At 40.8% G+C, this 26331-nt stretch overlaps 2 protein-coding genes across 3 annotated transcripts; one reads left to right on the forward strand and one right to left on the reverse strand.

Moving 5' to 3' along the window:
- Nucleotides 1-3045: 3045 nt before the first annotated feature.
- LOC141780019 (actin-related protein 2/3 complex subunit 1A-A) lies at nucleotides 3046-12289 on the reverse strand. Its single transcript, XM_074655072.1, has 10 exons — nucleotides 12140-12289; nucleotides 11280-11399; nucleotides 9558-9662; nucleotides 8807-9029; nucleotides 8192-8299; nucleotides 5931-6137; nucleotides 5529-5604; nucleotides 4029-4219; nucleotides 3561-3651; nucleotides 3046-3251 (listed from the first exon to the last, which is right to left on the reverse strand). The coding sequence occupies exons 2-10, from the start codon at nucleotides 11341-11343 to the stop codon at nucleotides 3246-3248; spliced, it is 1071 nt and encodes a 356-aa protein (XP_074511173.1). The 5' UTR covers nucleotides 11344-11399; nucleotides 12140-12289; the 3' UTR covers nucleotides 3046-3245.
- A 454-nt stretch (nucleotides 12290-12743) lies between these two features.
- On the forward strand, nucleotides 12744-25286 carry prkar1aa (protein kinase, cAMP-dependent, regulatory, type I, alpha (tissue specific extinguisher 1) a). 2 transcript variants are annotated; one of them, XM_074655069.1, is made up of 11 exons: nucleotides 12744-12828; nucleotides 15627-15814; nucleotides 16883-17050; nucleotides 19298-19389; nucleotides 19472-19533; nucleotides 19624-19670; nucleotides 20659-20817; nucleotides 20934-20994; nucleotides 21112-21233; nucleotides 22108-22189; nucleotides 22405-25286. In XM_074655069.1, the coding sequence occupies exons 2-11, from the start codon at nucleotides 15641-15643 to the stop codon at nucleotides 22575-22577; spliced, it is 1140 nt and encodes a 379-aa protein (XP_074511170.1). In that variant the 5' UTR covers nucleotides 12744-12828; nucleotides 15627-15640; the 3' UTR covers nucleotides 22578-25286. The 2 variants fall into 2 exon arrangements, with proteins under 2 accessions (XP_074511170.1, XP_074511171.1); XM_074655070.1 differs by having other exon boundaries at nucleotides 12790-12930.
- The last annotated feature ends 1045 nt before the right edge of the window (nucleotides 25287-26331 follow it).

The raw sequence follows: 26331 nt of genomic DNA on the forward strand, positions 1-26331 counted from the left end.
TCTGTCCATTTGTGATGTCACAAATATACAATATTTAGACCCTTTACGCAGTTGTAAACGTAAACAATCTAAATGTGTCCCAGTTTATTCCTGTTGCAGTGTATGTGAATGTCATCAGCTGACAGAAAGTACACATGGACCCAAACTGTTGCCTAGCAACGCAATTCTGTTGCAATTTCGTTGCGATTCTGTCAAAATGCGCTAAAACGAAGCGTTTCAGACAGAGGGCAAATACAGGCATATTCAGGCCGACAATATGAGGAAAATAAAGTTTTTTTTTAACATTACAGCATGTAAACATGTTCTAGTAGAAACACAAAATACAAGTGAGAACCTGAAAATGAGCATGATATGGGACCTTTAAATATTATATACACAGCATATACACAGAACCCCAAATATTTACAGCGCACACCATTTAAATCAAAATGTTGAATCTAAATCTAAATGTTGAGAAAATGTTGATTCACAAATACATTTTATAATAGTATTCAGACAGCTTCCATAGTGTCCATAAAATATGTTACAAATGTTCTTAAAGCTTCAGTAGGCAGTATATTTTTGGCATCATTGGGCAAAAATTCCATAATAACCTTTCAGCATATTGTAATTCAAGTGTTCTGAGAGAAAACTAGACTTCTGCACCTCCTCATGGCTCTGTTTTCAGGCTTTAAAAAAATCTAGCCCGTGACGGGAGACTTTGACCAATCACAGGTCAGTTCATTGAGAGAGCGTTCCTATTTGCTGTGCTCTGATAATGTGACCAGAACTTGGCGTTCCTTCACCAGATTTCAAAATAACATAATATTGATTCATATTTGATCAGCGCTGCCTAGTTTGACCGCTTGGTCGGAATTCGCGAGTGATTGAGAGCCGGCACTCATAGACGGCAGATGGACAGCAGACCTCAGATCAGCTCGGACTGCTTGTTTTCCTCCAGTCTGTGAAATCTTGTAGATGCCGTTAGGAGCACCGGAGGACACAGAGGCACGTGATTTTTTTCAGGTTACCTGTTTCATGTACTACTGTCAGGATATAGCGACCTTTTTATAAAAAATACTTTTTTTAATCATATTTGCTCCAATCTCGCCTACTGCTGCTTCAATGTTGTTAGGTGTTCAGAAAAGTAATACATTATGGTCAAAAATGTAAAAATCTATGTCAAAGTCCAAAGAAAAGCAGCAGGATTCAGTGTCTCTCCTTGAAGACTGTTAGTTGAGCTGCACTCTCACTCAGTAAGGGTTAACAGTAAGGAAATGTTCTCACATCGTGTTTATTTACTACATTGAAAATGGTGTTCCTGGCTGTTAAAACAAAAGATTCCAGCAAGATGTATCACAGATTTTCACACGTGGTCCCTGCTCTTTATGAAAAAGTGTTTTCTTCACAGATAATGACAAGGTGGGCGCATGATGCTCTCGTTCAGATGAGAAGGCCTGACCGATGCCTACTACTTAGTGTTATTCCCTCTTCTATTCCAGCACTGGTTCGACTAGCCAGTGACCTCTACTGGTTTGTGAGGGTATTGATCACCACTCCCTCAATAGGAGCACTGACTGTCATGAATTGCACATCCATAATCACTTTGCCCTTTTAAATTACAGCCCAATGTTGAATAAACATGTTAAATAGCAAAAGCCATCCTGAAATCTTCCCAATGCAGATTGTTTTGTGTAATCTATCTGAAGGCTAAATGTGAAAGTACTTTATCTTAGTCCCAGAGATAAATGAGAAATGAAATGGGAAGGGAACCCTCCTCATCATCATAGTCATCATAGTTGTGAGTTGTTTCAGGCTTTTGTTAAAAAGTAAATCGATTTGATCAATGATTTCTCTGGTTGTTGTTTTTCCAAATTAAAGTGGAGAAGAAACTAAAGCTGTGCGTTTTTAGGCCTCAATAAAAATCATTTGGACTGTGGTGTCATTAATGTGTAGGACACTTAAATCAAATATAATAAAACAAATATCATGGCACCTGCAAATGATTGACTATTTAACGTTATGGTAACCTAACATCACTGAAAGTCAAGGAAGTCACATAATCATCTTAGATGTCTGATGTTGTCTTTTATTGAAATCAACACCAAACCAGTCAAGTGGTAAAAAATAGTGATGAGGAAAAAACTCCCAAAAAAACCTTTTAACAGGGGAAAAAAATGGAAGAAACCTCAAGAGGAGCCACAGAGGAGGGCTTCCTCTTCCAGGATGGACATACAGAGTCCATATGACAAAAGAAATGTATCCGGTATAGTGTGAACATATATGGAGGGATGGATCCAGGAGGATGTCAAGCAGCTTCCAGGTGTCGCCAAACAGATAGAGCCAGAGCACCACGACCTCCTCTCCACCATGGTGTCGTAGCCAGAGTCGTCCAGGGTCTCTTCATCCTCGTCATCAGAGGATAGTGGATAGACCTCACCGTCTTCAAACTGAAAGACACTCACATCCTCATCATCAGAAGAAAGAGGGGGGATATACTCACCTTCTTCAACCTCAGGCGCCTCATCCTCAAATGTTTTCAGAATCATTTGAGGCGAGTGTACTGTTTAGCTGTGAGCTCAGATGGCTGGAGCACAACCAATAGGAACGCTCTCTCTCTCTGAAATGACCTGTGATTGGTCAAAGTCTCCCGTCACAGGTTAGATTTTTTAAAGCCTGAAAACAGCCACGAGGAGGTGCAGAAGTCTGGTTTTCTCTCAGAACACTTGAATTACAATATGCTGAAAGGTTATTATGACATTTTTTGTCCAATGATGCCAAAAATATACTGCTTACTGCAGCTTTAAAGAAATCCCCAAGATCGCCTTCTTTCACCTACGCAACATAGATAAAGCATTATACTGTATAACAGTTTTCACAGGCTGAGTAGCCCAGTCCTCCTGATGACAAATAACGAGGTCAGTTCAGTGAAGTGCCCCCTTTAAGAGGAAGTGAAATAATAGCAGTAACAAAAATAAAGTAATAACCTAAAGACCTAAATACATACATGCAATACACTGAATACACAACACGGAAATGTGAAGAACAAGTCATTACACCTCGTTGTCTGGCCTGTAAATATCCTTTTTTATTCATTCAAAACGTTTTTCATTGACAAATATCACAGAGCACATGTGCTCACATCGTTTTCCAGTCGCTCAAAAGCACATCAGCAGCTCCATGGCGGCAGTTTTTGAGTATTTGAAATAAAGGTGTGATGGTCGCTTCGGCCTCCGACACCTCGCGGACTGACAGTCTGTGGCGTCTCAATGCTGCACAATAAGATTACAAACATGTTAGTGTTAATCTGCACAGTAGTTACCTATATTACCAGTGCTAAATTACCTTAAGCATATGTTTGTCGAAATAATCTTCTCACTTCCATCAAAGAAATCAAATAACTATATTTATGTGATTATTTGCAGACTATCCACCTTCAATTACTGTAAATAACCTCCTATCAAAATATCTTAAAGGGGTCAACGTTTAAGATGACTGCATTAAAATACAATAATCCTGACAGTCAAGTCACTAAATCACAGTTGCACTGTTGTATCGAAGACAGAGTTTGACACATTTACCTTAAATTCCCAGATCACCATGGCTCCATCCAGACCCACACTGCTGTAATTGGTCACTTTGGCTTTCTCCCCAGACATAACACACAGTTGCCTGCAGGACACAACACAACACATGCACACAAGGCTTACAAAAGCTGAACTGTAGAGATTAAGCAAACCGTGATTAAGTAAAGCGTATGGCATATTTAAAAAATAAAAAACAAATGAACAACTTTTCCGGGCTCATCCAAATATGTAATATAAAGTTTGAGGAAGACTTGACATTTGTAGGAGTGGTGTTAACTATTCAGTACTATTTGGCTTTTTAACCGGATGGTTCAGGAGTTATGAACCAAACCATAAAGTGACCACATGGTGGTGCTATTGGGTCCAGATCCACAAAACGTTTCCACTTGTTCTTTAGTCCTCAACCTCCTTGGTTTGAGGTGATGATGCTATACTTTAAAGGGAAACAGCAGCGGCCCTTACGTGATGCTGTTCTGGTGACGGGTGCCCAGCTCGTTGTCGTCGTCGTCAGTGGCCCTCTTGTCCAGGTTCTGGAAGTGTTGCATGGCTGACATGGTGCCCTTGGAGGTCTGCTTGGGGATGTCCAGCTTCTTCACAAACTCCAGAGCGCCTGGACACTTATAGGTGAACTGGAAGGGGCAACAGTCATGACCCTGACAGAAGAGAGATTAAGGATATAAGTACAAAGAATCACATTAATATTAATATGATAATATAAATAATATTTTAAAAAAAAGTTAATTATCACAAACTTCAGGTCAACAGTTAATTACAAAACAAAAACTAACATAACTAAACATATTTTTTCTAGGACTAAGTGGGAATACTTGGAGGACATATGAAGCATGTGGGCAGACAGTAGGTTGTAATATTGGTAAACTTTTTCCTTTCGATAGATTTTCTCCTAAAAATTTTTATATTTACCATAATGAGGGGGAAAATATTGGATAAAGTTAATATTAGTCAGTCATGACTGTTGTTGCTGATGAATGTGGGTACGTAGTCTAGGTGGCAATGGATATTGCATTAATTGCATTGGCAGAGAGGCAAATAAAGAAGCATTTTAAAAGGTAAAGAGAACACACCCGTAGCCTGTGCTTTGAGGCTAGTGTTGAGATATTTGTTCTTCCCAGTGGGGAAACTCCACCGCAAAAATGTACATTAATTTACATTGTGGTATTACTACTTTTACATAAAGATGCATTGATAGATTTTTTTGCCCACCCGAGGGCAGCGGGAAAAGTTGAAAACGCAACATTAATATATTATCGCCTTATAAAGTTGATAAGGCTTACGCTTTAGCAAACTGTTGCCTATTTATTCATCCAGCAAACACAGAGCGAAATTAATATATCTGTCTCTTTAGCTGCTTAATTGCTCCACTATGTCCACCAGCGAGACTCTGACTGTGTCTGCTCTGCTGTTTGGTGCTGACCAGCAGTGGCGGTTCTAGGAGTTTTTTACCTGGGGTGGCATAACCAAACCTGCTGGCCAAACACCCCCCATAGCAAGGTGAAAGCCAATGATGTGGCAGAACCTTTAGGGTGGCATCTGGGGTGACCAATCAGATTGTAGGGGTGACAGGTTACAGTGGGTTTATCAGAGCTTTTTTCACTGAAAACAGCTGTCTGCTGTCTGCTGCTGCTGGAAAACAAGGTTTGTTGGCCAAAACCAAAACAATGTGAAAAGAATGCGAAGGGAAATGCAGAGTTGGTGATATTTCTTTCCAGGCTTCCTCATTATGAGGGACTCATATGTTCATATTGTGCATAGTCATTTGATCCATTGTTAATATAAAAATATTGATTATTGCTGCTTTAAATGAGCTGCATTAAGTACAGTAGTTGATCATCTCTTCCTCTTAAGAACTCATGCTTGGAGTTACTGGAAACACACACACACACACACACACACACACACACACACACACACACAGAGAGAGAGAGAGCAGGTGATAATTACCGCAGCAACAAGCTCAGTGGGGCTGACATAGAGCACACTCAGAAGTGGCAGACGGTTGGTGGTCAGCTGGGTTACCCTGGAAGGACAGATGTCAGAAAGGTGGAGTGATAAAATGTCAAAAGACACCCATGACATTGAATTAATTACAGGATCATATATGGACCAAGAGTGTCGGTGCCAGTGAAAAACAAAGACAACAAAACAGAGGTCTGGCTGGAAAACTTCCAAGTTGTTCAGGACTTGGAGCCATGAAGTGCTGCTGGCCTGGTGAGTTTGCTAAAGAAGCTGATTTATGTTGTAAATGCTATCTAGTCTAGAGTTATCTAATCATCTCCATTTTAGCTGAATATTAATACAGATCATATATACTGATGGAATAAGCGGCTCGGTTGATGTACTCACTCCTTCCCCTGGGTGGCATCAGCCACACTGATGCTGCTGTTGTGGGCCACCCAGGCCAGCTGGTCTCCACTGGGGGAGAAGGAGACACTGTGCACCCAGCCTCCACACTCCTTATGGTCCAGCAGCACCTCCCCAAAAGGCATTTTGGCCCCCCAGGCGGTGGGTCCGGGCTTGTCCTCGATGTCCTTGATGTAGGCTGAGAAAATCCTGAGAAGCATAGCATGGAGTTCTGTTAGGGTTTGTCAGCTTTGACTGTATATATACTATAAATTCAATTCAATTTATTTTTAGATAGCATCAAATCATCAACAGAAGTTATTTCAAGACACTTTTCATATAGAGCGGGTCTAGACCGTACTCTTTAATTTACCCAACAAGATTATATTACATATCAATTATAACAACTCCAAATAAATGTTGCTCTGTGTCTGATTGATGTGTAAAAAGGCAACTGTTTGTTGTTCACCATTACAACTTTTTAATATAAAAGACAATATGTGTGTGTTTACTGTTTACGGGTTGGAGGGGGGGGAAAAATAAATGAATGCAATGTTAAGTGGACAGAACGCGAGGCTCCAGTAAGACGAGAGGAGGTGGACTCTGTGCTCAAACACAGTCAGAGTTGATGGACAATGTTCCTCGGATGATGAATTTTTAATGTGAAGATGTTGATCATATATTATCTGCTCGGAGAATTCACTAGTGTTTTTTGTTGCTGTTTATATTCCCCCAGATGCAAATTCAAAAGATGCACTGCAGGAACTGAATGAGGTTATTACAGTAGCAGTCAACAATCGGATGGTATGTTTTATTGTAGCTGGTGATTTTAATCAAATCCTGCCGACTTACTCCCAGCTGATTAAAAGGGTCAAATCATCAGAAAAAAAGAAAAAGTCAAAGTCTGGACAGATGAAGCTATAGATGCTCTACAGGACTGTTTTCAGTGCACAAACTTTGGACATGTTCAGAGATGCTGCCACCCAAGAGACGCACATCAATCTTGAGGAATATACATTATCAGTGACATCATATATCAGCCAAAAAAGCTGTCTTCCAGTCTGGTGTTAAGGAACCATACAGCATCGCAGAGCAAAACCGAAAGCAAATTGGCTTGGGATGTGCACGGCCCAGGACAGGAGGGCATCTGGTAGTATCCGCTGTATGTACATAGACAGTATATACTATAGTATATATTCTTCCTTTAGTGCTACTTTTATATATTTTGTTCTATTTTATTGTTTATATTATATTCTAATTTAAATATTTGGAATATCTGTTCATACATTTTCTGTGTGTTTGTAGCCTGGAGGGGGCTACGGTATTTTATAATGACAATAATAAAATATCCTTGAATTCCTAAATGAGCTTGCGTACTCAAGGCCAGCATTATTCTAGAATTTCTGTTGTCAACAAATCCCAAGAAAAAAACAAAATCAACAATGTGTGTCTCAATAACACATTGTTGGTTTCCCCAACTGAAGACATAAACCTTTTAAAAAACAGCTCACAAATATATTGTTTCATTTAGAAAGTAGAATTACCGCTGTATGCGTCCACCAACCAATCAAGTTGCAGTTTCGCTTCATAATTTTATCCTGTTAGAAATTTGTGTGAAATTGTCATAATAGGAATAAGATTTCTCGCGTTCACGAGAATGGGACGGACGTGACCTTTGATCACCAAAATCGAATCAGTTCATCTTTGAGTCTAAATGGATGGCTGTGCTAATTTTGAAGAAATACGATCGAGGCGTTGCTGAGATATCATGAGACTGGGATGGACGTGACCTTAACCGTGACCTTAATCAGTTCATCCTTGAGTCCAAGTGGACATTTGTGCCAAATTTGAAGAACTTTCCTCACTGCGTTCCTGAGACATTGCGTTCACGAGAATAGGACGGACAGAAAGACGGACGGACGACCCAAAAACAGAATGCCTCCGGCCATGGCTGTCGCCGGCCTTAAACAGCCGGACACTCTAGTTTTTATGAAACATTAGTTAAACAGGAGGATATAGAGCATTTGTTGGGGACTATTTTCAGTGGCGGATCAATCCACATTTGTTGCTCTAGTGAGTATTTGGGCCAGCAGGACGGTGTGTGTGTGAGATTGAATTTCAATGATTGAATTGAAATGAAATTTGAACTGTTTTACGTGCTTACTGACAATTATCCATTAAGTGTGGTTCTTTAGGAATCTGTAGAACTAAGACTCTTGTCTGCTTCCTTTCCTTTACATCACAGTTTTGGGTAGTTGTGTCACCTGCATTGGAGATCTGCAGACCCAGCTGCCAGTAGGATATTGTTGGGATGCCAGTCCAGACTCAGGACTGTGGAACGAATGGCCTTCTTGATGTGCTTACTCAGCCACCTGAAAGGGAGGGAGAACGGTTAAAACCTGCAATTGAATGTGCTTGGCAAGTATCATGGCAATGTGTGTATCAGGTAAGAGGTAAGAGACTTATTGTGAGAATAATATGTGGTTGTGTTTTCTGTATTTGGTTGTGTTTTCTGTATCAGCGCGTTGCTGTATTTGGTTGTGTTTTCTGTATTTGGTTGTGTTTTTTGTATTTGGTTGTGTTTTCTCTACTTGCAGCATGTGTCTGTATTTGGTTGTGTTTTCTGTATTTGCAGCATGTTTCTGTATTTGGTTGTGTTTTCTCCACTTACAGCACCTTTCTATAGGTTACTGCTGCATTTTACCGTAGTTGTTTGACTTTCTAATTTCTTGTCTGTTGACTTATTGACAGATATCACCATTCTTAGGCTCTGGCACTATTGAGGTAAATAATCTTGGCCTTCAAAACCGGTTAAAATATCAGTTTAAGTCTATATGTACAAAACAGGAATAGTTTTGATTTGCTCATGTATTGCTCACCAGTCGTTCTCCTTCTCAAAGTAGCAAACAGAGATGAGTCGAGCTCCGCTGCCCAAGGCAAACTTGTTCTCCAGCGGTGACCACTTCACACACGTGGCTGCGCGGTTGATGCGCACCAGGACTAGGGTGGGCTTCCACACGTCATCCTTCAGAGTCCACACGTAGGCGTTGCGGTCAGCGGCACATGTTACAATACGGTTGGACTCTGGGGCCCAGTCAATGCCTGTGGACATCATTATGAAGCTCTATTCAAGTGTCAAAGGATCGATGAACAAGGCAATGCATCCTACTAGGAAATATAGTCCACCTTTGCTTTCAAATCCTATATTTTACTTGAGATTTCAAAAATATTTCCATTAATTCAGACACCATGAAAACAGAAATGCATGTAATAAATTGTGGATATTAATACCACCAGGTGGAAAAATAGTTATATTTGAACTCAAATGTATCATTACTAAGTGCTTTGAGATGGGACAGTGTTTTATCGTGATTACCCAAACTCTGGGGGAAAGTAGATTTGTACCCAAATCTAAGTTCAGGAACACTTCCAAGTTGTTGCTTTGAACTTCTTCAACGTTTTCCCCATGAAACATGAATGCAGCATTATCTACATCTGACTAATTTTCTTGCCCCTCTAAAAATTATGTGATACCAATAAATGCTCTTCTCTACAAACAGTAGATGGCCAGAAAACAAACAAGTCACATCCCATCCACCCTTCAGTCATTAATGATATAAGTATCAGAACCTGTGATTCGTCCACTGTGCTCAGTCAGCTCATGGATCTTGACCCAGTCGGCGCCTTTCTTCTTATAGATGATCACCACATTGTTGTTAGGACTCACTGCAATCTCTGTAAAGAAATAGGTGTGCACATTACAAGGCATTGTAACCACTTTTTGATAGTAATACAATAACACAGAAGTAATAAATAGGACATGGTCTTCATTTCAGGAGTATGAATGTACAGTTCTCATGGCTATCAGTCTGTTACAGTTTGTGTGATAAAAAGGTGCAGGGTTCATCTTCTGAATACACAGAAACATGCCACAGCAATTTTCGCCATTAGTTATTATGTGTGCAAAGTTATTAGTGAGAAGAGGTCAAAGCATGAATGTGTATTTAGTCAGTTTCATAGTGATCTGTAACCTGACCCTGTCAGATGACATTTGATCCCGCGGTATGTTGTGTGCAATTAGAAATATTGGTCTAAGGGTGGCAATGAAGGAAAGGCCAGTGGGTCACCGCATTTAGGTTCATCATCTTGGGAATAAAAATCATCAACAGGACAGCACTCTAATTAAATGATCTATTAATGTACAAATTCATGGAGATACGTACTTTAATGAAACTACTGCTGTTTTTTGTCCTCCTGTTTTTGAGGATTCAGCAGAGTTCAGTGTTTTCATTCGTAATCATTCTAATGACCCGAATGGAAAGGATTCATCCTCTGAGGAACATGAACGTACTCTGCAAATTTGCAGACATAATGCACATTCGATTTTGATATTTACTTTGCACAAGTGGAAAGTTTGTCCTGATAATTCCATTAGAGGAAAGTTTAGGGGTCACCAAAATCCTCAGTATAGGGCCCATGAATATCCATAACAGATTTACACTGGCAGCGTGGCTCTAGAGATGCAATGTCTGTCAGTTGGTTGGGCCACTTCACACTGAAATATCTCAAAAGCAATTAGATGGATTGTCATGAAATTTGGTTCATTCATGACCCCCAGAGGATGAATTGTAATGATGTTGGTGATCCTCTGACTTTCCATCTTATAGATCCATCATCAGGTCAAAATGTAATGCTAATTGCTAAGCAAAAAAATGCCACGCTAGCACACTACACTAAGATGGCAAGCATGGGAAATATTATACCTTTATTACCTTGACATTGTCACTGGGAGTGTGTTAGCATAGCATTTAGCTCAAAGCAATCCTGTGCTTAAGAATGGACTCACAGAGCTGCTGGCCTGGCTGTAGACTCTTGTTGAGACCACCAACCGACTAACTGACTGACACTGAAAATGAAATATGTTTTTGTTTTCACACTGGAGTTCCACAAAAATGTGTTTTTTGACAAAGAGCAGCAGTGACCCTGGGGCCATTCCTGCTTGAAACGCAGAAAGGTCGGCTGTAAAGTGCATAGAAGAAGTCCACTGCACTGCAGTGTTTAACAATAACTGTAACACCAAGTGCATGAACAGCATCCTTCAACTGAAGTGCAGTCAGATGCATGCAGTAAAGCTCTTTGAGTCCATTTCCTGCATTGATAATCAGATTCCCTGTGGTTCTCCGGGCAACATTAATTCAATTAGAGAAGGGAGAAAATGTATCTATACATTCTGCATCGCCAGTGTGGTCCCAGTCCCACCATGTTTTGAACCCATAAATAATGGAGAAAGAATACAGAATAGTTCACATAAGTGTACATAATGTGTTACTATATGTTTGCTGTTTCACTTACGGGTCCTATCTTTGTTCCAGGTGTGGCAGGAGAGTGGCTCCAGGCCCAAACTGTAGAGCGACATGTCTGAACTGGCTGCTGGAATGTAGCTGCAGTTACGGCTGATCTGTAGGTGTGTTGCTGCAGGTCAGGGAGGAGAACAGGGAGACATTTTTGTAGAGAAACATGATTTTTTTTTACAGACAAAGCACAGCTAGTTTGTTGTATTTGGGTTGAGAAATGATGTGTGCACCAGTGAAGTTTGTGGTATTAGACAATTATACTCCCATTTGATCATCCTGAATCACTCTGACACAAGATTGGTGTTACATACTGTGATGGAATTTAGGTCCTAACAAAGTGGGTACATCTACTCTATGGGCAGTAAGAGTTTACTGTACTGCAACAACTCTCCCTTTACCTGACTGTTAGTGAGTAATAACTGCGAGATAACAGCAGGTTACACCTTTATCAGGTGTGGCGCACACTGTACAAACAGACTTTAACTGTTAACGTCTGTGTTTTTCTCTGCCCTCTAAGGAGAACCTGATCCTGAGCAGAAGAAGCAAACCTTGGATTTGTGAATACAGAGATGTCAGTTTGTTACAGTCGGTTCCTCAAAGTTTGAAAGGTTTTTTGAGCCTAAGATGATACTACCTCAGACCTGTACATAGAAGTACATTCCAAGTGTTACTTCTGCTGTTGTATTTGCCTTTGTCTGGCCTTATCAAAGAGACAGATCACAATGTCTGGAATGGAATAGTACTTTTCTTACAGGACCAGATGGAAACCATAAACCAGTTTTACAAGTGAAAAAACAGAAACAGAGCATGCTGATTAGATGTGATCAAAAACAAAGAGAGCTAAGGGTCATTACTTACCTTTGCTTTGTAAATGTGATCAGGTTGAAGTTGAATTTGTGGTGGTGGTGGTGGTGGTGGTGGTGGTTAGAGGTGCAGGGCTGTATTCGTGGACTCTGGGCAGTCGACACGAATGAAGCTGTGCAGTCTGACTGGGTGAAGGAAGTGGCTGTGTTATTACTGAAGGGAGTGAAAGAAAGGTGGGTGTGTCTAATAGCTGTTGGACAAGCATCTTGTCTGGAGCAGGTTTGTTGGCTATAGGCTATATATACAACCGTTTTGTGTAAGCTTGCAAACAACTTTATGTGTAAGCTTTATATATATATAATATATAACAACTTTATGTGTAAGCTTTATATATATATATATATATATATATATATATATATATATATATATATATATATATAATATATATAACAACTTTATGTGTAAGCTTTATATGTATATATAAAGCTTACACATAAAGTTGTAATAGCATAATAACATAATAGTTTCAGTATATTGACCATATTTGAGCCATGATTTTCTGAAATGTGTATCGGTATACAATTTGTTGTTTAATAATTAGATTTTAGTGGAAAAACACGTCTCTCAGTCATATACTGTTTTCTGTGTGGGACAGTTTTATTGTGAAAGTATCCAGGCGGAAGTGGTGTTCCTCTGCTGTCAAGAAGAAGAACAACAGTCAGGACGTCAGTTCATCTTCGGTGAGGATTCTCGTGTAGCTAGTTAACAGTGTGAATAGTTGGTTGTCACACTTAACATGAGTGCGTTAGTTCAAAGCTTGTCACTTGTTATGGTCTGTTAGGGTGAGTTTGTCTCTTTGTTTTGATACGGGACTGTGGCTGCTAACAGTTAGCATGCTAAGCTAAGTTAGGTGGTTGGTATTCAAGATGGCTAACTAGTCCTGAGAGATCCTCAGGTGTAATAACAGGACATGATGATTAGTGTCGCACAGACTGACGTTTCATATACAGACGAGTAGTGAGGAGTTACGTAACGTAACCTTGTTAACTAACGTTAGAAATATGATGGAAGTAACGTTAGCCAACTAGCTAGTTAGCTAACTATCTGACCTACTCAGCAGCCAACGTTACTGTAGTAACTAACGCATCATTTAACGTTACTGTAGTAACTAACGCATCATGTAACGTTACTGTAGTAACTAACGCATCATTTAACGTTACTGTAGTAACTAACGCATCATTTAACGTTACTGTAGTAACTAACGCACCATTTAACGTTACTGTAGTAACTAACGCACCATTTAACGTTACTGTAGTAACTAACGCACCATTTAACGTTACTGTAGTAACTAACGCATCATTCAACTAACGCGCCATGTAACGTTACTGTAGCAACTAACGCGCCATGTAACGTTACTGTAGCAACTAACGCGCCATGTAACGTTACTGTAGCAACTAACGCGCCATGTAACGTTACTGTAGCAACTAACGCGCCATGTAACGTTACTGTAGCAACTAACGCGCCATGTAACGTTACTGTAGCAACTAACGCGCCATGTAACGTTACTGTAGCAACTAACGCGCCATGTAACGTTACTGTAGCAACTAACGCGCCATGTAACGTTACTGTAGCAACTAACGCGCCATGTAACGTTACTGTAGCAACTAACGCGCCATGTAACGTTACTGTAGCAACTAACGCGCCATGTAACGTTACTGTAGCAACTAACGCGCCATGTAACGTTACTGTAGTAACTAACGCATCATTTAACGTTACTGTAGTAACTAACGCATCATTTAACGTTACTGTAGTAACTAACGCACCATTTAACGTTACTGTAGTAACTAACGCACCATTTAACGTTACTGTAGTAACTAACGCACCATTTAACGTTACTGTAGTAACTAACGCATCATTCAACTAACGCGCCATGTAACGTTACTGTAGCAACTAACGCGCCATGTAACGTTACTGTAGCAACTAACGCGCCATGTAACGTTACTGTAGCAACTAACGCGCCATGTAACGTTACTGTAGCAACTAACGCGCCATGTAACGTTACTGTAGCAACTAACGCGCCATGTAACGTTACTGTAGCAACTAACGCGCCATGTAACGTTACTGTTGTAACTAACGCACCATGTAACGTTAGAGCTACTTGCTGTTTGGCTGGTTGGGGAGCTAACTAAGTAATTTCTGTCGTCATTTCAGGGGATAATACTGTAACTAACTTGTTACTACGGCTGAAGTTACTTTGCAGATGAATATCTTGCATGAACAGTGTAAAAAATAAGAGTATTCAAAGCCTTGTAGCTTTGTAACTACAATGTTATCACAAGAATGTAAGTAAAAGGTCAACATTCACAATGTGAAGTTACTTAAGTAAAAGTAACGTCACAGAAGTATCGGTATTTAGGTCAGCAGGGCTAGTTGAATATGAAAACTAAAAGAAACTTTTCATAACCTTTATTTAACTAGGAAGTCACATTGAGATTAAAACCTCTTTTACAAGTGAGACCTATAGCCAAGACAGTCAAATAGCAGCATCCAACACATAGAAAGACAACATTGAATCACGACAGCAACAATAGGTACAACAAAATACATTACATTATTAAATACAGTGCATTAATAGTGCAGCATGTTGGTCATGTGTTTGCTATTTTAATTGAAACAACTGCAGCTTGCAGTGGCCACTTCCTTTATTCTATGTTTAAAATCACTTAAAGAAATAAGGAGCTCAAGTTTAAGCTTGGCCTGCAGATTGTTCATGGACCGTAGTGGAACAGGCTTGTTTTGCCAGCTTCTGTATTGATAGAAGGCACTTTAAACTGAAGCCATTTGTGTGACCTTAGATTATAACTGTATTGGAGATTTATAAACTTCTGGCTTAAGTAAGTTGGAAGTTTGCCATAGATGATCTTATAGACTACTCTAGGGTTGTAACAGTATGAGATTTTCACAGTATGATTCTCAGGAAATATCACAGTTTCACGGTATACAGTATTACACTATTATTATTATTAGAAGTAGTAGTAGTAGTAGTTGTAGTAGTATCAGTTACAATGACCCTTAAAGGAATGAGAACAGAAGTATAATAAACAGAAATATAAACCTGATAAAAGAAAACATCATGTATGTAACTATAATATGTTATATAACTAAGCATGTTAGTTTCCATGTTAGCAGCACTATAGCATGTAATTAAATACTAAGAGAAAAATAACATCAGCAGTGAGCTTTTAAAATAATAATTTTCTATCTATTCCTCTCTCCATGGTCGGGAGGTCAGAGTGTCTCTAAGTGTCTCTCAGAGTGTTTCTCAGAGTGTCTCTCGGGTTAACATCACTTTCACATGAATCAGCAGGTGGCAGGCAAGACACAGGAACTTGGGTCTTGAGGAGTTGTAGCATTTATTCACAGACAAATAGACTGTACACACATAGCAGTGCTACGTTCACAGCTATAACGTTACTGCTGACTTCATACTCACGGTCACAGCTTCCTGATTGTGTGTTTCCTTCTCATCTCCTTCCAGGTTACAAGACAAAGATGACATCAAGCGGTACAAGCAACGAGGAGGAGCGGGGCATCCGAGAGTGTGAGCAGTATGTCCAGAAACACAGCATCCAGCAGCTGCTCAAGGACTGCATCATCCAGCTGTGCACGGCCCAGCCTGACCGGCCGATGGCCTTTCTCAGGGACTACTTCGAAAGACTCGAAAAGGTGGGTGCTGACACGTGTGACAGCAAAGGCTCTCTTTGATATGGGTGCTATGAGCAAACCTTTTAATTGACGCAGACTCGCTTGATTTACTGTTAATATCAAATATGAAATATTTTTATGCAGGTCGATCTTGAAATTAAGTTTCTGAGAATTTAAGCTTTTTATACAAGCACAGGCACAGTTTGCGTTGGTTCAGGGGGGCTCACTGAACCCCCTAGAAATGCATATTATAGAACTAATAATTTATTGTAATGATGAATAATATCAAGCTTGTTGTGTCTTCATAATGACAGAATAAGAAACCAACAAGATGAGAAGATAGATTTGTGGTCTCTTTATTTACTTATAATAACATCGGACGCTCTGTCCACACACCGTTAAATATTCTGTTACGCCATGTAAATAAACCACGTACCTATCAGCTGTGAGCTCCAGATCAGGCTAGAGACGTAACCAAGATGGGTGAGTAGTGCTCGCTATCTTCTGACGTTTGTGTTTCTTAAACAGAAGACACAGGTTTTACACTGCGATATTTACTGAAAATGATAGCCTACAGCCAACAGTAGCCTAAGTAAAACTAACCTTTAAGGCGATCTCCGACCAGCTACCACCTTATTTAGGTGTTTGTAATGAAATGAGGAGGTATCGTATCAGATAACTCTTCATTTCATCTAAACCAATCAGCTGTTCCTCGTCTGTTGGGGCGCTTTCACCGCGAACAACAGGAATAAATAGAAACAAGGCGTCTGACAAAAGTTCAGCTCATAATGGCACGATGCGCAGCGCTTTGTAGCTCGCAGCCAGTGAGGACATTCCAATAAAAAACAATGCAATCAAACTGATTTTGTCATTGATACTTAATTGCGTTGCATTCTGTTTGTAGGGTGTAATATGTAAGCTACACACATCCCAATACATTAGACCTCTCTGCGTTGTACACATTATATCCCCTCTAGATTTCTTTTTGTGAACCCCCCAACCTTAAAGTTCAAACTACGCCTATGTATACAAGCAGTCTAATATTCTTGAGTATCAGAGGTGTGGTTTTGTGTACCTGTTGCCCCGCAGGAGGAGGCCCAGCAGATGGCTTCGCAGCAGAAGTCTTGCTCGCGGTCAGACTCCCGTGAGGAAGAAGTTTCTCCACCAATGAACCCCGTGGTGAGGGGTCGAAGCCGGAGAGGAGCCATCAGCGCTGAGGTGTACACTGAGGAAGACGCTGCCTCCTATGTCAGAAAGGTCAGTGGTGGTAACTTATTTTCATGTTTTCATTCACACACCTTTTGTTGGGTCGATTTTCCGTTTTTGCTCGTCCGAACCGGTGCACGAGCTTACACTGGTTTGATTTCATGCAATGGGATGATGAGATGAGATGGGTTTCTACTAGCCAAGCAGGGTGAGTGGCTGGTGTTTTTTTTACGCTTACACATGGATTTGGATGACCAAATTGGCCAGAGCCGATCCACACATCTCTACTACTGAGTATTTCAGCCGATTTTAGCTCGTTTTTTGGGTGTTCTGGTTCCAAATCTCTGCTCGGCCTGGTTTCCAGCCACAGCAGGCAGCTGTTTTCAGTGAAAAAGCTCTGATAAACCGACTGTATACTACATGCTCGACACCAAACATACACAGTTAGAGACTAGCTGGTGAACATAGTGGAGTGGAGAGTTGAGTTAATATTGGATTTGCGTTCATCAGGTGGACACAAACAGAACTCCAAATGAATGCTAAAGTTGGAATGGTGACGCAACAGCGACACACACTCCTTGACAAGAAACCTCCAGTCCTCCAGTCCTCCAGGACCAATTTGCTTTACAGTGCTTAACTAAAACGACACGACTATATATACTTGTAGCCTATTATTTTATAGGCTTCAGGTTGATGATGTGTTATACGGCCCCAGGTCTCATCCCGTACCGCCCCGTCTCCCTGTAGGATCGGCAAACTTTCTGTTGCTGCCGTTACACTGGTTAGATCCAACGCTGCTGCTGGCTACCAACCCGCTGTGACCCCCCAGCACTGGGGTTTGCGCTGGCTAAATTCGAGTACAGCCACTAACTGAAGGTCCGTCTCCGCAAATTATGACAGCTAAGTAGCTTGGAAAATAGCGATACAGGGATACACTGACTTTGGTGAATTTACTGTTTATCAGAGCACAAATGAGATAAGAATTAGCTATCTGGCGCACCCCGCCTCACTCCCCGCCGCTAGGAGAGTACTTCGCCAGGTGGAGAGCGATGACATCTCTGGAGACAGACCTTCAGAATCCGAATTGCTTTATTTGCCAAACGTACACAGGAATGTGACTTGGTGATACAGCGCAGTAAAAAACAATAAAGTAAAAAAGGTTAAGTTAAAAAGTTAAAGACAGATAAATACAATAATTGTATACACTTAAGATGATAAAATGCTACATTAGGCTACATATATATATAAGTCCTGGCAAATAAACACATATTGTATTGTCCATACGGTGTGTGTGTGTGTGTGTGTGTGTGTGTGTGTGTGTGTGTGTGTGTGTGTGTGTGTGTGTGTGTGTGTGTGTGTGTGTGTGTGTGTGTGTGTGTGTGTGTGTGTGTGTGTGTGTGTATTGGGGGATGAGGGGAGGTGGGGCATTAGGCAAGGAGGCGTGGTGGGCGGTCGGTGGATGAAGGAGGGAACTAGGATGGGCTGTTGAGAGAGAAGGCCTTAGGGAAAAAAACTATTCAGGTGTCTGGTGGTGCTGGAGCCAAACATGCGGCCGGATGGGAGCTTTCTGAAGAGACAGTGAGCCGGGTGTGATGGGTCAGCCACTATCCCACTGGCTTGTTTTCTGGCTCTGGCATCGTGCAGAACACTCACAGGCACCTGTTCCTGGCCTGTGAGCAGCCTGGCTGTTCACAGCACGATGCGTTCCCGGTCGTGTTTGGTGTGGGCAGAGGATGTGGGGTAGTGATGGAGGAGATGAGGACACTCTCAATGGTGGCTCTGTAGAGCCGGGTGCAAACCTTCAGGGAGGATGTTCATCTTACGGAGCAGTCGGAGGAAGAACATCCTCCCGTGAGCTCGCCTGATGACATTAGATGAGTGCGTCTCCCATCTTAGGTCGCTGAAACCCAGAAACTTAACAGACTCCACCACCTTTACAGCAGTTCACTCAGTTCAGTTCAGCGCTTCCGTTAGTGGAGGGCCCGCTGGATGTGCCAGCTTGTGCTGAATCTGTTAGATAACCCCATTCATTTGAATACAACAGATGGAAATAAAAAGAGTTGGGAAATAAATGTGGCATTAGGAAATAAAATTCCCTTGAAATAAGTAAAAGTAGTCCTCTGAAAAACTTCCTTTTTAAAATACAATGTCGTAAGCATATTTATTTATTTATTTAATATCAAATAAAATAGTATTCCATACAAACCAGCCATTTGACTTGTATAAACATAGCAATATTGATGTCTTAATATTCACTGAAATGTACCTAAAGAATCTAAACAAGCTTTTTCACCTAAGGTCATCCCAAAAGACTACAAGAGCATGGCTTCCCTGTCCAAAGCCATGGAGAAGAACGTGCTGTTTGCCCACTTGGACGACACCGAGAGGAGGTAATATGGCACCAATGAGTGGTAGTTTAACAATCCTATTTAACGCGTTTCCAGCTAATCGGCTCGTTTTCTGCTCCTCCAGTGACATTTTTGACGCGATGTTTTCCGTCAACTACATTGCCGGAGAAACAGTCATCCTACAAGGTGAGTTTCACACACACAATTTAATAATATGGAGATGTTTTTCTTGTGTTCATTCATTATTCATGAGACTCTTCATTACTCCTGTTCCAGGTGATGAGGGAGACAACTTCTACGTTGTTGACCAGGGAGAGATGGATGTAAGATCTCTTTCTTATGTTTTTGTGTATTTTTTTAAAGCAGTATGTAGAATTGGTTTAATAGACATACCTTAACTTGGTTTTGGTCTTAAAGCTAGGGTTAGTAATGCTCTTCAAAAACATTTTTTTGAAATTCTCTTTACATCCCGACAGCAATCAATAAATCAAATGGTGTGACAAAAAAATCTGGTATCTGTGGCTGTTGCAGGACTGTAATAAACCCGTTCAATCATTTCATTCAGCCCGAGTGTAATGATTGGACGGGCTAGCTGTCAACCTACCTGCCTGTCTACCTGCGCGTACTCTGCCCGTGCACTCATTGCTCGTCGTCGGAGTGTCAGCTAGTGTTGCTACATATAGCTACTTTTTCATTGGAGAAGAGATTGCAACACTGGGCTGGGTTTTTCAATGGATCATTTTTAAAATTTAATTTAGTACTCTTTCTAATTTCTCCACATTACCAACCTTAACTTTAAATGATTTGTCGTACAAGTCATATATTATGTGATTTTTTTCAGTGTCAGGTTAGGGACACATGAGTGGGGAAATAAAATTAAAGAAGATATTGCTCAGTTAACTGGCATTTGAATGTTTTTTATATTTATCTTGTGTCTTAGCCCTCAGACACTCAGACTAGATAGATAGACTTTATTGATCACAAGGGGAATTTAGGCATCCAGTAGTTAGTGTACGACACATAGAAAACACAGATAAACACAGAAATAGAGAGTCAAAACATAAGCATAAAAACACAGCAGTGAAGTGATGGTCTAAACACCAGAAGTACTACAGAGAGCTGTCACTATAATGGAGTATGAGCTAATGGAGGTATTGTAAATGTAAGGTGATTTAAAAAGTAATTAAAAAGTAAAAAAAAAACAGTGCAAGAATAATGATTACTATGTATATAGACTAGCATCATTTATTTATCATCATATTGTTGCTATAATGGATGGATGTAAAAGCTCTGCTCTCTGTCTCCTTTTAGGTATATGTGAACAATGAACTGGTGACCAGCATTGGTGAGGGAGGCAGTTTTGGGGAGCTGGCTCTGATCTATGGGACCCCTCGTGCAGCTTCAGTCCGGGCCAGGACCAATGTCAGGCTGTGGGGCATCGACAGAGACAGCTATAGGAGAATATTGATGGTAAGCTGCAACCCCCTAGGAGATGACAAAGCTGATGAAAATGTTATAGGAAATAATGTGATGTTTAATAACTTAAGGTTGTTATACAAACTGTCACATGTGGGTTTTTTTTTTAGGGAAGCACTTTGAGAAAGCGCAAGATGTACGAGGAGTTCCTCAGCAAGGTGTCCATTTTAGGTGAGAACCTTTTGCTCTTCATCATATTATCGTATATTATCATACTGACTGGACCATCTTGTTTTTAAAAACAAAAGCTGTCATTGACCTGACGACCTGAGTGTTGCTCCTGAACAGAGTCTCTGGATAAGTGGGAGCGTCTGACGGTGGCCGATGCCTTGGAGACTGTGCACTTTGAGGACAGCCAGAAAATTGTGGTGCAGGGACAGCCTGGCGATGAGTTCTTCATCATCCTGGAGGTAAACACACCACCGTCTGCAAACACTAGTCAACCCAACCCGGCTGGTATAAGACCGGAAAACAACATTCTTTGGTGTAGTAACCGTGTTAAACTAAAGATTGAGCGCTCGCGTTTGGCTACGCCGTTCCAACGCAAACTACACGGAAGCACCAAAACCGCAAAGTTCTATCTAGTGAAGCACATCTTGCAAAACAGTGTCAACTAATCCTTCCTCGGCCTCCCGACCGCGGCCAGAGGACACAGGGGAGACGATGCTGTACTCTGCTCCTCTGCCTGCCTGCTTGCCTTCACTCACACACCGCGCTCGTTTCTCACTCGCTCCACTTCTCACGTGCGTGCGCGCACCCTACACACTGCAGAAGACGGGAGGCTGAAGCAGGAAAACCCAGCATCAGCATTCGATTCGTGGAGAGACCTTCGTCGTTCGAACACAAGCGCGAGCAACAGGACGCTGACTTTCGTTGACTTAACAAGCAGTTTCTGATTCTTACATAGAGTCCCTTTAAGTGTGGAAAAAGACATTGCGGCCAACATTTTTAAAAGCAGAGTGGACTGCTTCTTCAAGTTAAGATACATTCTAGAAAGGGCATCACTGCAGACAGGAGCTGGTGTGTGAAGGGATGCCACCTTTTTTTTTTTTTTACCACTGCAGTTTTTAACGATTTTTAGAATTCTATTATTTTGTGTGAAAAAAGTGCACATTTGAACCTACAACAAGTGAAGGTTGCTTCTTCAGTCGTGCCTTCCACCATTAACATGATAACAGCTACATTGGATATTTTCTGGAGACGCATAATCGGTCCACCTGCATCATGAAAATGCTGTTGATTTCTGGGATAAGTATTTACAAGATGTTTTTGTTGTGCCATCAGGGGACAGCAGCGGTGCTACAGAGGCGTTCAGTGGACGAGGAGTTTGTGGAGGTCGGCAGACTTGGACCCTCCGACTACTTCGGTAAGTCAGACAAAACACAAGACCCTGACAGACATCATCTACAGTACATGCCCTTTTTCAGTGGGACCAAATAGTTGCTCACATTGTCCTGCTGGATGAGCTGCTAGAATTAGAAGCATGGTGTGGATTTAAAACAGACAAAAATATCCCAAAGCAGGACACCATCAGTGTGTGAACCTTGTATGACTGTTTTTTTCTTTCCCCATGTCCCCCAGGTGAGATCGCCCTGCTGATGAACCGGCCCCGCGCTGCCACCGTCATCGCATGCGGACCCCTCAAGTGTGTCAAACTGGACCGGCCGCGGTTCGAGCGAGTCCTGGGTCCCTGCTCTGACATCCTGAAGAGAAACATTGAGCAGTACAACAGCTTTGTTTCCCTCTCTGTCTGAGCTTTGCCAGCACTCAGACCCTCCCTTTCCTCTTCTGCAGGGTCCACCAACGCACATCTGCTTTATTTCCTCACTTCTACACTCTTTCACACACGTTACCACATCCTCATGACCCCCCCTGACAAGATGACTTCAATACATCTGCTCCTCCTCTTACCTGTTTTATTATTTTTTTGTGTGTATGTACTCAGGAGATGCAATTTGTTTTCCTTGAAGGGAAGAGTTTCGAAGGTGTTTGCGCACACTTTGAAAGTGTAGCTGAAATTTGATAATGGTGTATGCACGACCGACTGAGCGTTCACACTGATCACATTAAATAATCTAGACAAAATATAAAGCATTATATAGTCACAATGAAATGCGTAGATGCAATAGCGGATGTAAAAAAGATGAGTCAAATTAAGACAGGATATAAAAGTGTGCACGGAAATAGGGATGGTATAAAGTAATTTGTTCCACAGTTTGATGTGGGGGTAACAAAATATCGTCCCGTTATCAGTTTTCCAGTATTAAGTCAAACAGTGTGAACGCACTGTGAGTTGCTTTGTTTTGCTCTGGAGATCTTCAGTGTTCACAAAGATGCTGGACAGATGGTTTCATGCTGACTTGAGGAGCTTTATGTTTCTGACGGGGTTTTTTGCCAAAAGGTTTATCTAAAGGTTTTTGCTGCTGCTCTCTTTTTATTCGTTTATTTGTTAGATGTTTTTAGCCACGCTAGCGGCGGGTTCTAGGGATGGCAATGTTGGGTCAGCTGGTCCACCACTTTGGGTTTTTGGACTAAAATATCTCAGCTAATCCTTTCACATCATCTCGCGATGAACTGTAATAACTTCCACTGACTTTTTTCTAAGCATTCATCAGGTCAACATTTTAATTTGTGCAAGTACTTTGATCTATGACCAAATATCTGCAAAACGAACAACATTCCCATCATCCTCCGCTGTAGTGCTAATTAGGGAATGTTAGTATGTTAACATGCTAAACTGAGATGGTACACATCTGCTAAACATCAGCATGTTACCATTGTCAATCTATATGGGAGCATGCTGGTGTTACCATTTAGCCCAAAGCACCCCGCTGTGCCCAAGTACAGTCTCACAGCTCGCATAGCTGTAGTCTTGTTTTTGTTTTGTTTTTTTAATATTTGTTGTCTTGGTGTACGACATTTCGTCGAGGGCTTTTACCCAGAAAGAGAAATGAGAAAAGAAAAACAAATCCAAATATGCACAATTTATTTCCAGTTAAAACATTTGAACCATTTTGGTCATTGTTTTATGATTTTCCTTTTCTCCTTATCCATTGCTTGTTTTAAATTGCGCATCTCCATTTCATCTCTTCTGTCAAACAGTTCAGGTTCTTACGTTTCACTGAACAGTTTTAGATTTGCTTTTTCAACACGCTTTCTTTTTTGTATTTTTTTTAAATATTTAATTCATGAATAATATCATTTTCTCTTCATTTACCTTTTTGTTCTTTAAATGTAACTATATTTCTAGGTGAAATTCTCCACATTTAGTTGGCAGTGTTTGTTAAATAATGCAAATACCCAACACACTTCATAATGTCCAGGTATCCCTTTAAACTCTGCTGCCATGTGGCATGTGCATTCTATTTACAGCTCTGTTACAAAATCTATATATTACGAGTAAACGACTATATTTTTTGCAGATTTTTTGATATATAAAAACTATACAATCAAAGAGAAAATGTTTATATGCTGTTAAGTTCACTGTTACGTGTACGTCCGATCCCGTCATTTAAAGGGAGCGCAGGTCAATACTTCCAAAAGCCAAAACAAAAATGGTACCTCTTGGATGAAAGATCAGACTTTGTCTGCAGTAAATATGGAAGACACGTGGTATCACAACCGAGCTGGTTCCGAATATGATACTGAGGGTTTTTCCATATTTCAAATTATTTTTTTTTCTTTTACTTAATCATCATAAAGGGACTTTAAAAGTGTTTATTGTTGCAAAAGTGCAGAAACTGTCTGGTCAACGAATAGGTAAAGAAGAGGATAAGGGTTAGATTCAAACTTTGGGTACTTGACAAATTAAGACACACTTCAGTTAGTATCAAAAAGGTATTAAGGTTAAATACTCAGCCCTATCTAACAGTAAACAGATGTACAGATAGCCCGCTATAGTTAAAGCTGTGAGTCGAAGCATCACTAACAGTCCCTGCCTGATAATCATTGCTGATGCTTGTCACTCTGTTTTGCAGTTTTCTGTTACCTCTTCTCTTGTGTACTCTAAATATGTCATAACTGTAGTCCAGCCAGTGGAAACATTTATTTAGATTATTATTTTTATTGATTTTCTGATAAACAGTGTTAAATGTTTTATCAAAGATGTCTTAATTCAATAGTGTTGCACCCACATGTACAGTAAAGTGTCATTTTGACTTGGTACTTTTTAAATCAGCTATGTCTTATGACTTTACAGTATTTCTGACTCACGCTGGTCAAAAAGAATAAATCTCACTGTGCTCCACTCAGTCAGACCAGAGATCAGTGTTTGTGAGCCTGCAGTGAGACAGCAACGAGTCTCTCCAGAGGACCATTCTTTTCTTTTCTAGAGTTTGTGTGCCTTCCTTTCTGTCTTTAGATTGACTGGAGGGATTGTGCTTAAACGTCGGTGTGTTTTTGGATTCCTCTGTAGGACGTTCTGACAGCAGTTAAAGCAATAAAGAGATCAGTGTTTTCATGGAGTTTTTTTTGTTTTGTTTTTGTTGCCTAATCTGGAGGCCCTGACCTGTAGAGTGGCCCTGTACCCAAATATCTTTATTATTTTATTTATTTTTAGTTTGTTTGATCAAACTAAGTACATACTATATTTCCATTTCCTTCAATTCCTCTACAATTTGGACAAAAATGTACATTGTACTTCAAACATTCAGTTTTTCTCCATTGAGTTGATGCACTTGCAAGTTGATTTTAAAACACTTGGCTCCCCCAAAGTTGTGTTTTATCCCCCATTCTCTTCTCTGCATACACTAACAATATCTCCTGCAGCAGTGAAGGAATGACTCTTTTAAAGTACGCACACGATATGGCTTTAGTAGCCCATATGACTGACATCAAAGCGCTGTCTGACTACCATCAGGCAGTGAATAATCTGGTCAGGACTTTCCGGGAAAGCGCCCTCAAGCTCAACATCACCAAGACTAAGGAAGGAGCTGTGCTGCGGGAGCAGAGAAATACTGGCCTCACAACAATCACCATTTCTTTCAACTCCTCAGCATCGACGTCCAGCTAGTGGAACAGGTTCAATCATTGAAATACCTCGGGACAGAGATAGACACCTTCTTGTCCTTCTCCGAGCACACAGACTACAAGAAGGTCCAGCAGCGCCGCCACCTGCTGAGGAAGCTCAGGACTTTTAATGTCAGCAAGGAGATTTTAACCATGGTTTATAGGTCACTGATTGAATCTGCACTCACTTTCAATATCTCATCCTGGTACAATGCTCTCACCACCAAACACAAAACAAAACTCGCCAAAACTTGTCAAAACTTGTCGCCTCCACCTGCAGCTCTCTGCCAGAATCTGCAGGTGGAGTCGACTGCAGGTTGCTGGTGGGGACTGGTGGAGGTGGAGGTGGTGGCTCTGGCTACACCTAAATCCACAATAGCACTGTGTGTCCCAGATATCAACATGTGATATAAATTATATTATTAGATAAATAAAAATATTTAATTATTACTATCAGTAGGCTAAGGAGTCCATTTTGACTTTTTTCATGCGCATTTTTGT

The sequence above is a fragment of the Sebastes fasciatus genome, chromosome 13 (assembly GCF_043250625.1).
Source record: "Sebastes fasciatus isolate fSebFas1 chromosome 13, fSebFas1.pri, whole genome shotgun sequence".
In the NCBI taxonomy this organism is placed as follows: Eukaryota; Metazoa; Chordata; class Actinopteri; order Perciformes; family Sebastidae; genus Sebastes; species Sebastes fasciatus.